General features: G+C 47.1%; 1 protein-coding gene across 1 annotated transcript; it reads left to right on the plus strand.

Moving 5' to 3' along the window:
• Positions 1 to 525: 525 nt before the first annotated feature.
• On the plus strand, positions 526 to 11,181 carry LOC8036160 (peptidase M20 domain-containing protein 2-like; the record flags this gene model as incomplete). Its single annotated transcript, XM_040220040.1, has 4 exons — positions 526 to 675; positions 5,147 to 5,288; positions 7,710 to 7,952; positions 9,316 to 11,181. Coding segments are annotated over 4 exons (828 nt in total), but the record flags the coding sequence as incomplete, so codon positions are not given.
• Positions 11,182 to 14,177: the final 2,996 nt, after the last annotated feature.

Genomic DNA, 14,177 nt, shown 5'->3' on the forward strand with positions numbered 1-14,177 from the left:
AGCTTCAGACAAAAGGTGTAAAATTTGGATGACGTCACCAGCACTTTGGTAGCGCCATATAGATTGTCGTCGCAAAGCTTTGCCTTCCATAGAGTACGGTGAAACGCCATCTGGAGTCGAGACGCTGTGCATCACAACGTATGCATTACATAGGATACACTGCGGTTACCATAGCAGCCATCCTCAAACCGGCGGAGCGTGGAACGGAGGTACTGCCCGAGCAAGCAGCGTCTATGGGCAGTTTCGTTACTGAGGTGATTTAGTAACGTTGACACAGATTGCGCACGAGTGTTGCGCCAGTCAGCGATCGGATAGGCCTCGGGTCAATTGGTCCAAGGACTCCCGGCGTCAGGTTCGAGCCCAGTTGCTGAGGTGGCGCCAACTGAGCGTGATGAAGTCACGTGGAGGTAGATGAGACTGCTCGCAGGCTTTGACTATTATTGGTGGTATGGGGAGAGTTCCCGTATAAAGCTATCACTTTAAAACGTTATACAAAATCACCCCATTGTCGACCCCTTCTTTCAGGTGCTTGTTCTGGGGACCCCCGCGGAGGAGAACTGCGGCGGCAAGGAGATGCTCCTGCAGAAGGGAGCCTTCAGGGACGTGGACGTGGCGCTGATGGCACACCCGGGACGCCGAGACGCCCTGAAGATGGGCTTCACGGCCTCGCAGCACGTACGTCTACTTGCTAGGGCCAGAGCGACGGTCGTGTCAAATGCTCTACTATGAAACACATCTTAAAAGGTCACTGACCCCCCCCCCCTTCCCTCAATATTCGTTTTATTATTGCAAACGAGTGAAAATGATTCGTAAGGATCGCCCTAAACATATCAAAAAACGCCGGCCCGAATCTATGACGTACTAGTTGGCGAAATGGTGCACTCTTTGCCTTTTTCGATGACTTCAAACAGGAAGTGGCGTTCAACTTTCTCTCTTTACCTCTCGTCGGTCATGGGCACAATCAAGGGCCACCCGGCCAACCGCGGAAGTATTTCGCGAGACTTTTTTTCGCGTGCAGACAACGTGTCACATTTCAGTTCCTCTTTCTTTTCTTTGTTCTTTTTAGCAGTGTTAGACGGTCAAAAACGTTTTTTTCAGAAGGTAAAGGAGAAAACGACCTGTTACAGACCTTGGTGAGCGACATGAGGGGCGATGTTGTAAAGGTGCTGCGTGAGAGGCTACCCGAAAAGTTATCCTGCACATAAAAAAAGAAAAAAAAAAAGAAAAAAAAAAGTTCGTCCGAGTTTTTGATTTTCCCGTCGTGCGCACTCCTCTCAGCGGTCTCGGCACAACCACCGGGTGCTGCCATAGGGACGTCCGATGTTTTGTCATGCACACTTCCGTGCTCTGATTTTTATTTTTCGAAGTCAAGGGTGTAGTGTCTTTACAGTCGTCGCAAAAAAACGTATTTTATGAATGACAATTATTACACACATGCAACTTGCGACACCTCTTAGCGTTTTCAAAACTGTCTTTGCAATAACGCATCCCCCCCCCCAAAAAAAAAAAATGAAGAAGAAAAACGAGCAGGAGCTTAAAAGGGGGTGGTGGATACAGACTCTAACAAACTTTGTCGCGCAACAATTTTTTTTTGTGATGATATTTTTTTGGTGTTTTGCCACGTGTTTTTGAATATTTTCAGACGGTAAAAAGAATATCGATCTTGGGGTTGTCAGTGGTCCTTTAAGGAATGTAAAAACAAAACACAACGAAAAACACGTAGAAAAAAAGCGCTCGTGCGTTTTTTACGAAGCGTGAAGGTTCCGGCGCGCGCGTGCGTTTTCAGTGAGGACGTTCATTTGATTATTTGTTTACTCGAACTTTTTGACAAAACAGATATTTCCATAGAACTGGGACAAAAAGGTGACAAAAAATCTCCTGAGTAGACCCCTAGTATCAGGGTATACACTCACTACAGTCACAATGCAGGCAGCAGGCAAACATACAGCAAAACAACGAAAAAAAAAGAAAGAAGTTAGAAGAAAGCCCGATATATATATTACCTAGGAGGCAATAAAATTACCAAGAGAAAATTATATAAAAGCAGCATAATTACAAACACGTCGAGAATGTATAATTGGAATGGACAAAATAGCAAACTACAATGGATTAAGGAAATACATTTTTGCCTGTTTTCTAACCTTGCATCACAGGCAGCAAGCAAACATATACTACTTATGAAGTCATAGAACTATCTAAATAAATAAAAAAATTATCCAACAGCAATATAATTACAAATACATGGATATGTAGGATTAGACCCGTTAAAACAACGAACTACAACGGATGAAGGAAATTCATTTTTGCTTGTTTCCTGAAGGACAACAGTGAGAAGCTCTTGTCAATCATTTCAACAAATTCAGGATAAAGGTTAAAAAAATTAGAAATTTGACAGTTTTTATTTTTTTTTATTTCTGTGTTTGAATTTGTATAAATGTCAGTGTTTTTATATGTAGACAAAAATAGTTCACGGTCAGTTTTTAGTTTCGAGAAAATAACTTCAGACAGTCGTTGATTATATAAAGCCCCAATATTCAATGTATGGTTCACTTCAAAATATGAGGATGTGTGATCAGATGCAGACAAGTCTTAAATAAACCGTATGTCTTTTTTTCTGCATTAAATACACAAACTATTTTTTATTTGGATGTGACTCCATAGACGAGTAAAGAACAATGTAGTCTAGAATGAACGGTAGAAAAGTAAAGCTCACACTTTAGCCATGTGGGCAGTAATGTTCCTAATCTATTTAACAAACCGAATGACTGAGAAATATTACGTTTCACGAGGCTTATATGAGACGTCCAACGAAGATTTTCATGAAACTGTACACCTAAGAACTTGAATTCGAAAACCCGTTCTAAAGATCGTGAATGAAATAATAATTCACTGGTAAGATTTACTGGCCTGTTAAGCGAAGAAAAAACAATATACTTTCTTTATTAACATTTAGAATAAGCTGAGTGGCATCTCGACACTTCGACAAAGTTTCAAGGCACACGTTTGTGACAGGAAAAAGAGATGATAGGTTTTTGTACGAAAAAAAAACAACATTCGTATTGCCAGCATAGAGAACAATGTCTGGAGTATAAGGAATGAAAAAAATGTCATTAATATAAAGAAGAAACATTATAGGTCCTAATATGAATCCCTGGGGAACACCGTATCTTATAATATCAGTGCCTGATGCTATATTATTGATTACCACAAACTGGGTGCAATTCGATTGGTAATTATGTCATAGGTGAAGTTGAACTTATCTAATTCCGTAGTATGGCAGCTTGTTAAAAAGTATATCATGTTTAATAGAATCGAAAACTTTGTTAAAGTCTAGAAATATACCTATCCTGTAGAGCTTGCTTTCTACGTTATAAATGAGTTTTTCCATAATGTTGAGCAGAGCGAATTCAGTGCATTTACCTCTCTGGAAAACGTATTGATTTGAAGAGATCAACTGATATTTTTGAAGATGATTAACTATTCCGGAGCTTAAAGCTTTTTCTATTACTTTAGAAAAAAAGAGGAAGTATTGATATGGGCCGATTATTACTGATACTACCCACAGCACCACCCTTGCGCAGAACAGAAATTCTAGCAGTTTTCATTTTTTCAGGAAAGATTCCCGAGGATAACACAAGGTTGGTTAAGTGACAGACTACATCACATACTAAATCCAAAACTTCTTTAATTGGTGCCGCCTTCAATCACGCAAACAGCACGCCTTTCCTCCTCGCCTCCTCGCTGTCCTCTTCTCCCTTTCCTTGTGGACTAACAACAACACTGAAGGCCTTGACGAAGACCATTAGAGCGTGCCAGTGACTGTCCGGACGCACGTGATGAGCACGCGCCAAGCCTCTCACCAAGGACGGAAGCGAAGGGGAGTTCCCATCCCCACCCCCTAAACTAAAAACAAAAAGACGAAAAAAAAAACTCACCAAAACGGACCGGAACTAGAGAAAAACCTCTGCGTTTCGGCTGCAGCAAATGGTGACTACAGAAAACGCGTGCTCTTTGGACATCCCTTCACTCCGCGAAAATTCAATGGCCTTGGCACCGACAGCTTTTGCATAGGTGGAATGGCTGGACGCGCGCACCTTCGGGGTTTTTCCAGAGGCATTGGGCGTCCAGATTCGCGAGTCCGGATTCGCCAAGACAGTCGATCCCGAACGATCCCTCGGCGCAGCGTGAAGGCGCGACAGCCTTGAAAGCATGATGCGCCTGTGTTCTCTCGGACGCAGGGTTGGCGCCGCCCTCCAGGGGATGATTTGGTGCTGTTTTCGTCCCGTCTAATGTAAATGAGCGGATTAGAATGTATTCTCCTTGTAAAGTATTTGGTCTTACCGTGGTCTACTTCCACAGTCTTTGTACTTTTTGCAGTGATTCAGCAAATTTAACGCCGATCCCTTCCGCGTTTTCTCGTAATGGCCCCACACATCTTGCAAATCAATGCTGGCTTGACACCTCTTGCGCAGGAGCAGCACATGCCGTTAGATTTCTACGAAAAAAGCACCCACACGTCGTATGCCTCCATACGCGACCGCCATATTTGATCCTACCGCTACGTAACACATGGCACAGTCTGCTCTCTGCGCGGTAAGCCTGGGAATCTACAGGCAGAACAAAAGATTAACTAGTCACCACAAAAGAGTGAGGAAGAGCGAGTGCAGACTAAGACCTCGGCGTTTTGTGTCGTGCCGCCCTGGGGCCATTCTCTGAGGAACGTGGTATGGTCCCTGGTCGCTGCCCCGCATAGCGCTTAGAGCACAGGTTTCCCTCCTTTCTTCTCTTTTTCCTGGTGTCCTCTTGTCACAATATTGTGCCGGGCTTCCCCGTTTGCGGTAAGAAAACTGAAGGAGATGCGGAGATTAGACCTCGCGAAGACGTCAGAGTGCAGAGCTCCGATTAAAATGCTTAGTGCGTAGACGCAAAGGTGTGCTGCCTTTGTCACTACTAGCTATTTGAATGCGTGCCCACAGTGAGTAGAGACAAACGCAGCTGGACATTGCGTGGACCCACTAATTTCGCCGAAACACGAGAAAAAACAAAGTGATTTCTAAGTCGCGTCGTTCACGTCTTGCGGGCGAAAGAACTTCGCTTACGGAGTAAGGCAGCACGTCTCGAATAACTGTCGTTGCCCGTCCTGCAGCTGTCAGTCAAGTTCCGAGGCCGGACCGCGCACGCCGCAGCGTCTCCCTGGGAGGGTCTGAATGCCCTAGACGCAGCCGTCACCTCCTATATGAACATCTCCGTGCTCAGACAGCAGATGAAGCCCGCGTGGAGGGTGCACGGTGAGTAATTTGGCAGAGCTTCTCAGCCTTAAGTCTCAACTCAGCCTCTATCGGTGACAATAAAAAAACTCCCCCACCCAAAAAAAAACCTTCCTGGGGGAAAACTTTACGGAGAAGTGCTCCCCGGATAAGTGCTCCCCGGATAAGTGCTCCCCGGATAAGTGCTCCCCGGATAAGTTCTCCCCGGATAAGTTCTCCCCGAACAAGTTCTCCCCGAACAAGTTCTCCCCGAACAAGTTCTCCCCGAACAAGTTCTCCCCGAACAAGTCCTTACCGAACAAGTTCTCCCCGAACAAGTTCTCCCCGAACAAGTTCTCCCCGAACAAGTGCTCCCCGAACAAGTGCTGCCCGAACAAGTGCTCCCCGAACAAGTGCTCCCCGAACAAGTGCTCCCCGAACAAGTGCTCCCCGGATAAGTTCTCCCCGGATAAGTTCTCCCCGGATAAGTTCTCCCCGGATAAGTTTTCCCCGGATAAGTTTTCCCCGGATAAGTTTTCCCCGGATAAGTTTTCCCCGGATAAGTTTTTCCCGGATAAGTTTCCCCCGATAAGTTCTCCCCCGATAAGTTCTCCCCGGACAAGTTCTCCCCGGACAAGTTCTCCCCGGACAAGTTCTCCCCGGACAAGTTCTCCCCGGACAAGTTCTCCCCGGACAAGTTCTCCCCGGACAAGTTCTCCCCGGACAAGTTCTCCCCGGACAAGTTCTCCCCGGACAAGTTCTCCCCGGACAAGTTCTCCCCGGACAAGTTCTCCCCGGACAAGTTCTCCCCGGACAAGTTCTCCCCGGACAAGTTCTCCCCGGACAAGTTCTCCCCGGACAAGTTCTCCCCGGACAAGTTCTCCCCGGACAAGTTCTCCCCGGACAAGTTCTCCCCGGACAAGTTTTCCCCGAACAAGTTTTCCCGGACAAGTTTTCCCGGACAAGTTTTCCCGGACAAGTTTTCCCGGACAAGTTTTCCCGGACAAGTTTTCCCGGACAAGTTTTCCCGGACAAGTTTTCCCGGACAAGTTTTCCCGGACAAGTTTTCCCGGACAAGTTTTCCCGGACAAGTTTTCCCGGACAAGTTTTCCCGGACAAGTTCTCCCCGACAAGTTTTCCCGGACAAGTTTTCCCGGACAAGTTTTCCCGGACAAGTTTTCCCGGTCAAGTTCTCCCGGTCAAGTTCTCCCGGACAAGTTCTCCCCGGACAAGTTCTCCCCGGACAAGTTCTCCCCGGACAAGTTCTCCCCGGACAAGTTCTCCCCGGACAAGTTCTCCCCGGACAAGTTCTCCCCGGACAAGCGCTCCCCGGACAAGCGCTCCCCGGACAAGCGCTCCCCGGACAAGCGCTCCCCGGACAAGCGCTCCCCGGACAAGCGCTCCCCGGACAAGCGCTCCCCGGAAAAGCGCTCCCCGGAAAAGCGCTCCCCGGAAAAGCGCTCCCCGGGGAAGCGCTCCCCGGGAAAGCGCTCCCCGGGGAAGCGCTCCCCGGGAAAGCGCTCCCCGGGGAAGCGCTCCCCGGGGAAGCGCTCACCGGAGAAGCGCTCCCCGGGAAAGCGCTCCCCGCGAAAGCGCTCCCCGGGAAAGCGCTCCCCGGGAAAGCGCTCCCCGGGAAAGCGCTCCCCGGGAAAGCGCTCCCCGGGAAAGCGCTCCCCGGGAAAGCGCTCCCCGGAGAAGCGCTCCCCGGAGAAGCGCTCCCCGGAGAAGCGCTCCCCGGAGAAGCGCTCCCCGGAGAAGCGCTCCCCGGAGAAGCGCTCCCCGGAGAAGCGCTCCCCAAGAAAGCGCTCCCCAAGAAAGCGCTCCCCAAGAAAGCGCTCCCCAAGAAAGCGCTCCCCGGGAAAGCGCTCCCCGGGAAAGCGCTCCCCGGGAAAGCGCTCCCCGGGAAAGCGCTCCCCGGGAAAGCGCTCCCCGGGAAAGCGCTCCCCGGAAAAGCGCTCCCCGGAAAAGCGCTCCCCGGAAAAGCGCTCCCCGGAAAAGCGCTCCCCGGAAAAGCGCTCCCCGGAAAAGTGCTCCCCGGAAAAGCGCTCCCCGGAAAAGCGCTCCCCGGAAAAGCTCTCCCCGGAAAAGCTCTCCCCGGAAAAGAGCTACCCGGAGAAGCGCTCCCCGGAAAAATACTCCTTGGAGAAATCCTGTCCGGAGAAATACTCCCCGGAGATGTCTTCACAGAAGAACTCCCCGAAGAACTCCCTGGAGAAAAACGCCAATAAGACGCCTTTCGTTAACAGACGGACGCCGTCGATCAGGGTTTAAAGTTATTTATTTCTATCTTTTTATCCACGTAAGACTTTTCAGTGAATTTTTTATACCGTTAATACATGTTTTTCGGCCACCTCTCTACAACGTGATTCATGCGGTATGCCTTCAAACAACCATCGTTTTCTTTGAGTAGCGCTGTAGGACCCTCCAACAAAATCAATCTCGGTTTGTTTTGTTGACTTTCAGGGGTGATGCTCCAGGCGGGCAAGTACCCGAATTTGATACCCGAAGAGAGTGAACTCAAGTACCATATCCGGGCCCCCAGCACAGAGGAGCTCGACGTGATCCTGTCGAAGGTGGAAGCCTGCTTCAGGGGCGCCGCAGAGGCCACGGGCTGCTCGGTCGACATCATCCGGGGCATGAAATACAAGCACATGCTGCACAATGACACCATCGTCAGTGTCTACCAGAGGCACGGCGAGGCTCTTGGTGAGTATCATAATATAAACCCTAAGATACGGAGAAATAAAATACCTGACAAGACGGTACATTCGTTCCCTTTAGGGCCCATCGGTATAGTTTAGCCGCAAGTTGCAGTACAAAAACTTCGTCCTAATTGCCAGCTAAAAACATACTGCTAAAAAATAGGCTCTTGGAGAAAATCAGCCATCCTAGGCAATTTTTTAGACTTTTCTTTCACCTTTTATTTCAATAAAAGCACGGCGGAAGAGCCCAAGTAGGCACCTGATCTCGCCAACCCGCAGTTCCTTTCCGCACGATAAACCGTCTGTTATGGTCAGTATAGAGTCCCATGGCAACGAATCGTTCTTAGAGACGGCCGCGCGAACGCAGCGTCTAAAACCAGCAACGTTGACGCTATCATCTGAATGTCGTCTGCTAAAGTGAACACGGCAACGCTAGCCAAAGTCGGCCGCGCCGTTGTGGAGGTCGACGCTGAGAGCGGAAAGCGGTCGCCCGGTGATCCCGGCAGAACGGTCCAAACCAAAAACTTTTTTTTGCCGTTTTACTTTTGAAGCGTGCGGTAATATCTAGACGAGCTGCAGCCAGCGCGAATATTGGGGCGTCTTTTAATTAAATAAATATCACATCTCACTATATTTAGGCCCAGAGCAAAAACATGGTAGCTTCCTGTAAAGGAAAACTTGGGCGACATATTAAGTCACTGATTTGCCTCCTAAGTAGCTTAATGCATTGAGAGGCACACCTGCGCTAGTAACCTTAATTACAAGCCACAAAAAAAGTTTTTTTGCGAAGTTATTGAAATTTTTTTTTTTTAATTTTGTCGGAGACCGAGGTTTTACTGGCAACACTGAAAGCCTGACATCAGATATTTTAATGTGGGGCAATATGGGGGCAGTGCAGCTTGTTCCCGATGGTTTGCAATAAGTTTAATAGAGTAAAATGAATGCTACTTAAGCTCACGACAGAAGAAACAAAACACGCGCAAAATGCTGTTTCTTTAGGCTGCCGCTTGTTTTGCAGGCAGTGTTGGCGGTAACGCGTCAGAAGTAACGGCATTACCGGTGACGCGTTCCTTTTTTTTTCATTCCCCAAAACACGCGGCAAATGCGCGTAACGGGATGCTACAAAGACCAAAACATCACTCACACAGCGATATCTTGAATGGATGACTGTATTTTTCAGAAAAAGAAGGCGCATTTGATAGATATGTTGACGTCTTGTTTCTCCCAGAAGGAGAAAAGATAAAAGGAGGCGCATTTGATAGAAATGCCGCTCTCTCTCGTACATCGCTCACGCATCTTCATAGCAAGTAACTCTCAAACCAGTAACGTGGGCAATGGTGGGTTGAGCACGCTTGTCCTCGACGCAGGCATCACCTTTGAGGGCGAGGACCCAAGGGCGGTGATCGGGACCGGAGCATCGACGGACGCGGCCAACGTGTCGCACGCCGTTCCGACGGCGCACCCGGTGTACGCTCTTCGGGCCACGGCCCGCAACCACACCCGGGAGTTCAGCCGTGCTGCGGGAGACCGGGACGCCCAGGAACCCACGCTCAAGGTGGCCCGGGCCCTCGCCCTGACAGCCCTGGACTTCCTCAAGGATTCGGAGTTGCTTCGAAAGGCCAAAGAGGAGTTCGCCTTCAACGCGACGCCCAGCAGTTAGCTTGCCCCAGAAATAATTCTTTCTGACACACATTTTACTGCTCCGTGTATTGCCCAACATACAGGGTGTTTTCTTTTTTTAACACAGTGAAAGCTACACTAATTCGTTTTCTGCGGGTGAGTTATATGGTCAGGGGGCATAATATAAGGGACAAACTGTCCTGGCAAATAGAATAATTAACTAAAATGTATCAATCAACTTTTTAATGAGTCAAAAACCTATTGAGCCAATCAAAAACTTATTGAGCGTTATTTAAAGCTACCAAATCAGTAATTATTGGAAATAATTTAAGCGGGTGGGAAGCGCAGTAGTGCGCTAAAGTGACCACTCGCGCGACAGGCACAAAGCTGGGGCTATGGTAAGAGACGGAAAAACCGCGCAGGTGTTTTATCACGCCTGTAGCCTTGCTCCTGCTGCCCGAGGGGTAACTTTAGCACTCCACCGTGCTTTCCACGCGCGCCAACTCTTCCTAATATTGACCGAGTTATCAGACTTAGGTGACGCTCGGCAAGTTTCTAATTAAATCCACACGTTTATTTTCGATGGTGAAAACGTTAACATACTTATAGTTAATTAGCCGACTGATCGTTATAATTTGCCCCATCTACAAATAATCTCCACCTGGCCGTACAACTCGCCTGCACAAAGCGTAACAGTGTCGCTTTGGTAGTTATTTTTTTTTTAGCAAATTTGTTAAGCTTAAGAAGAAACAGCCTGTGCTGTGACTGAAAGGACGGCAGGGTGGCGTGTGAGTTGCCAGACCCCCAGCGCCAGTTTCTCAAATTTGATGACATTTGAGCGTTTCGTGAGCATAGAAGGTAATGAGTACTTATGTTCTCATTGTGTCAGAGACTGGAGGTGCTGCTAATGTGCGTGTTCTGTGCTCGCCAGTGTCCCTCTTGATAACCACGAAACTATACTTAAAAGAACCGTGTCGCTCGGTCATATTAATTTTTGATGTCGAATCGCATCCTCGCGGAAGCTAATCAAGATTTTGTGTTCATGCCGTGCGTGGCACGTCACGCAGCTCGCGGAACAAAGTCGTGCCGTCACGTAATGTCACGGTGTCAACGTTATGGATATACTAGTCACCGAGACGATTCCAGAGTAGTGAGGCTTCGAAGCTCCGCGCCATGGCGCTCTAAATCATCTACATACGTGCCGCCAATTGGGAGCATTGCATAGTACACTGTGCAATAACTGTACGCATACCGCGCCGTTAGCGGGGTCGACAGGTCTTTCAGGTGTGTGGCGCCGTGGATAACCGCTTTCTTTTGCGACATCATTTATAATGCAGTCTGAATGCCCTCGTGTATCTAACTCCGAGTTTCAAGTTAATGGCCCCGGGTCAGTAGTCGTGCCGCACTGGTCAAATCTTTTATTTTGAAACGAACCGTCTATCACTGTCTAAATATCCTGAAAGACAAGTAATACACTCGATGAGGGTAGTCTGTGCCGTGTTCCCACTGCAGTGGCGAACTTTATCGCTTAGACTTGGAGCTTAGCCGATTATTTCTGGCATCACATTAAAGGGACACTGACACCCCCCCCAATAAATTTGTTTTCATTTTTTGCCAGGCGCTTCAATATGGTGTCGGAGAACTACCCAATTAATATTTTGCAACAGAGCATCGTATTTTTTTTTTTAATAAAACCAAAAGACGCAACTGCTCGACACCGAAACCGAAACCCGCGCACGGAGGTCGGAAGAGTGGAGAGAGTGGCGGAAGTCACGTGGTTACACCCGACCGTGCGCTATTTTCTCCCCCCCCCCCCCCCCCCCCCCCCCCCCACTGCGTAGCAGACCACGTGCGGCGTAAGGGGAACTGTTTGCCGTGCGATTTTTTTGCAGTAATGTTTGTTCCGCTCGCTGTTCTGTACTCCAAGATGAGTTGTTTTGTATATTGAGCAGACTTGGACGTAGTTCAACTACTCTACTCAAACTACTGTAGTTTAACTACTTTTTTTAGTAACTTGGTAACTTTCAAATACAATTTGATTTGGGTAATTAGTAGTTTAATTTAACTACTTTTTTCAGGTAACTTTTACTCAAATTACTAACTACTTTCGAAATTATATAGTGCTAATTTTGCCCATCACGAAAGTTTGAGCGCAGAAATGAATAAGACGCCGGAGCGAGACGAAACCTCACATGTTTCGTCATGGACACCTAAGATGCCGACACTCGCTTACTCGACCCTGCACAGCCTGTTTCTCAAATTCAACGCTGCCGTTCCATTCAGTGCCACGGTGGAACGTCTATTTAGCTTGGCTGGTGACGTCTTTAAAAGGAAAAGGGTAAAACTCTCCTATCAAGAACTTTGAAAGTCAATTGCTTCTGCGAGCGAATAAACTATTTTGGCGAAAACACAAGCCATAAATAGACTGCATTTATTTTAGGCTCGCAGGGTTTTTCATTGATCAAAACTGCTGTTCATTTTGCTACCACAAAAATATAAAAAAGTAACTTCGAAAGTAACTTGAAAGTAACTCGCTACTTTTTAGAGTATAGTTAGTAGTTTACTCAATTACTATTACTAATGCGTAATTTCTACTCTACTCCAATTACTTTTGGCGTCGATACTCAGTAACTTAACTACCTTTTTTGAGTAATTTGTTCATGTCTGATATTGAGGAGTTGGAGATGAGTAGCGGGTGCCCGTGGTGAATTTCCATGAGCGGCTCCGAAAAGAATACACCCAGGATGTTGCGTGAAGAGCTGGCTCACATGTCCTGCATCCGAAAAAAAGTGGCATTGTGCGACAGAGTTTCCGAAAGATCAACGGGATCGGGACCAATGGCTGGCTGCAATTCCTGTAGAACATTTACGGGCACCTCGGAAAGCGGACGCTACTTGACTTATATGCTCCTTGCATTTTGTGGAAAGTGATTACATTGAGTTCGCAGGTGTCCAAAAGGAAATCGTATCCCATTTCAGTGATGTTTCGTCCACAACATTTGTTTGTTATTTTTAGTTTCTTTCTTCAGTGATAATTCTAAAAAAACAGAAATGCAAACATCAGAAAATGTAAAAAAAAAAAACGCGTCATCACTGGGGATTGAGCCCGGTCCCGCCGCGTGTGAAGCGGACGTCGTTCCGGCTGAGCTACTGGGGGATCTTTTTAAATCTTTAATCACAATCAAAACAAATCAATACACAATCGCTTCACATTAATACTTCATGTCGACTCGATTGGCTCGCAATGCTTAGTTCTCACTCCTTGTTGCACGACACATTCAACTACTTACTTGTACGTATGTACGGTATGCGAGTCGCGAAGTACAAAACTACACAGACGGACAAGAAGTACAAAACAAACTTCGCGCTTCAAATTAGAGTATTAATATGGTCGGAAATTTATCATACCACTCACTCGAAAACGATGAACTGACATGTTAACGTATGTTTCAAAGTGTGATAGAACTATAGGCATGCGTCAAAGAGACTGAACCATTCTGGTACCGACGGGCGTGCCTCGTATACGCTCCTTACTTTGGCAACTTCTTCAATGAAGATAGATCTTGTCGTATGTGGTGGTTCAGCATTTCTGTCTATCATGCGACACTTCCACAGGCTATGCAGGCCTAGAAGCATGAATAAATCGTATGGCACAAGTTGGTGTGTTTCGGCAGGAAAAAATCGTATAGTATATGTTCTGTAAAATCCATCTCCTTTTTCATCGTTCGTTGAAGAACATCCCAAAGAAAGACTGCGCCATTGCAGTAAATGAAACAATGTTCGATGGTCTCAGGCTTGTTACGTAGTCGACAGTTTATGGACCATAGAACATAAAATCCCTTTTCCTGCAGCCACCACTTGACAGGTAGTGTTGAGGTATGCAGTTTAAAGAAAAATGTCTTTGCACTGGGAGATACACACATCTTTTTAACGCGTTTCAAAACATCCTGTCCTGGACCGTCACTAAACATTGACCTATAAATTGGAAGAGGAAAAAATTCTTCAACCAACGCATGAGACTAACATTTTCTTGAAATACTAAAGAAATATTCCAACGAAAGCCTATCTTTGAGAAAGAACATTGCGTAGACAACCTCTTTCCAAAAACCCGTAAGCCTGTGCTGATTTACGTTCGTAGTTGTAACTATGATAAATGGCAAATGTGATGCCAGCTTCGTTTGGACAAGTGAGAGTAGGAACGGGTGTGTCCTACTCCTAAAGAGAAACAGCCTAGGGACCATGTTGGCGTACCAACAAATGAGCAAGGCCCAATCCTCCAGACTCCAGAGGTAGGAACAAGTTATCACGCCTCATCCGTTCCCAAGAGGAACTCCAAATGAAGGTGGCGAACAAACAATGGAATGCTTGGATTCGTGGGCGGGCACTTGCAGGACGTACATAAGTTTTGATGCGAGAAAACTATTGCAGACTGCGGCCCTGGAGAAGACGGAAAGATCTCGTACTCGCCAGGCGTCGATCTTCCGTTTGATAGTTTTTGCAACTGACATCCAGTATGGCCCACTATTCCTAGTTTGATCGAGTGGTACGCCAAGATATTTGATTTCTGGTTGATTCCATTGGGTTCCTGCAAATTTGGATGACGTTGTTCC

This window comes from Ixodes scapularis, unplaced genomic scaffold (genome assembly GCF_016920785.2).
Source record: "Ixodes scapularis isolate PalLabHiFi unplaced genomic scaffold, ASM1692078v2 ptg004251l_1__unscaffolded, whole genome shotgun sequence".
NCBI classification, from domain to species: Eukaryota; Metazoa; Arthropoda; class Arachnida; order Ixodida; family Ixodidae; genus Ixodes; species Ixodes scapularis.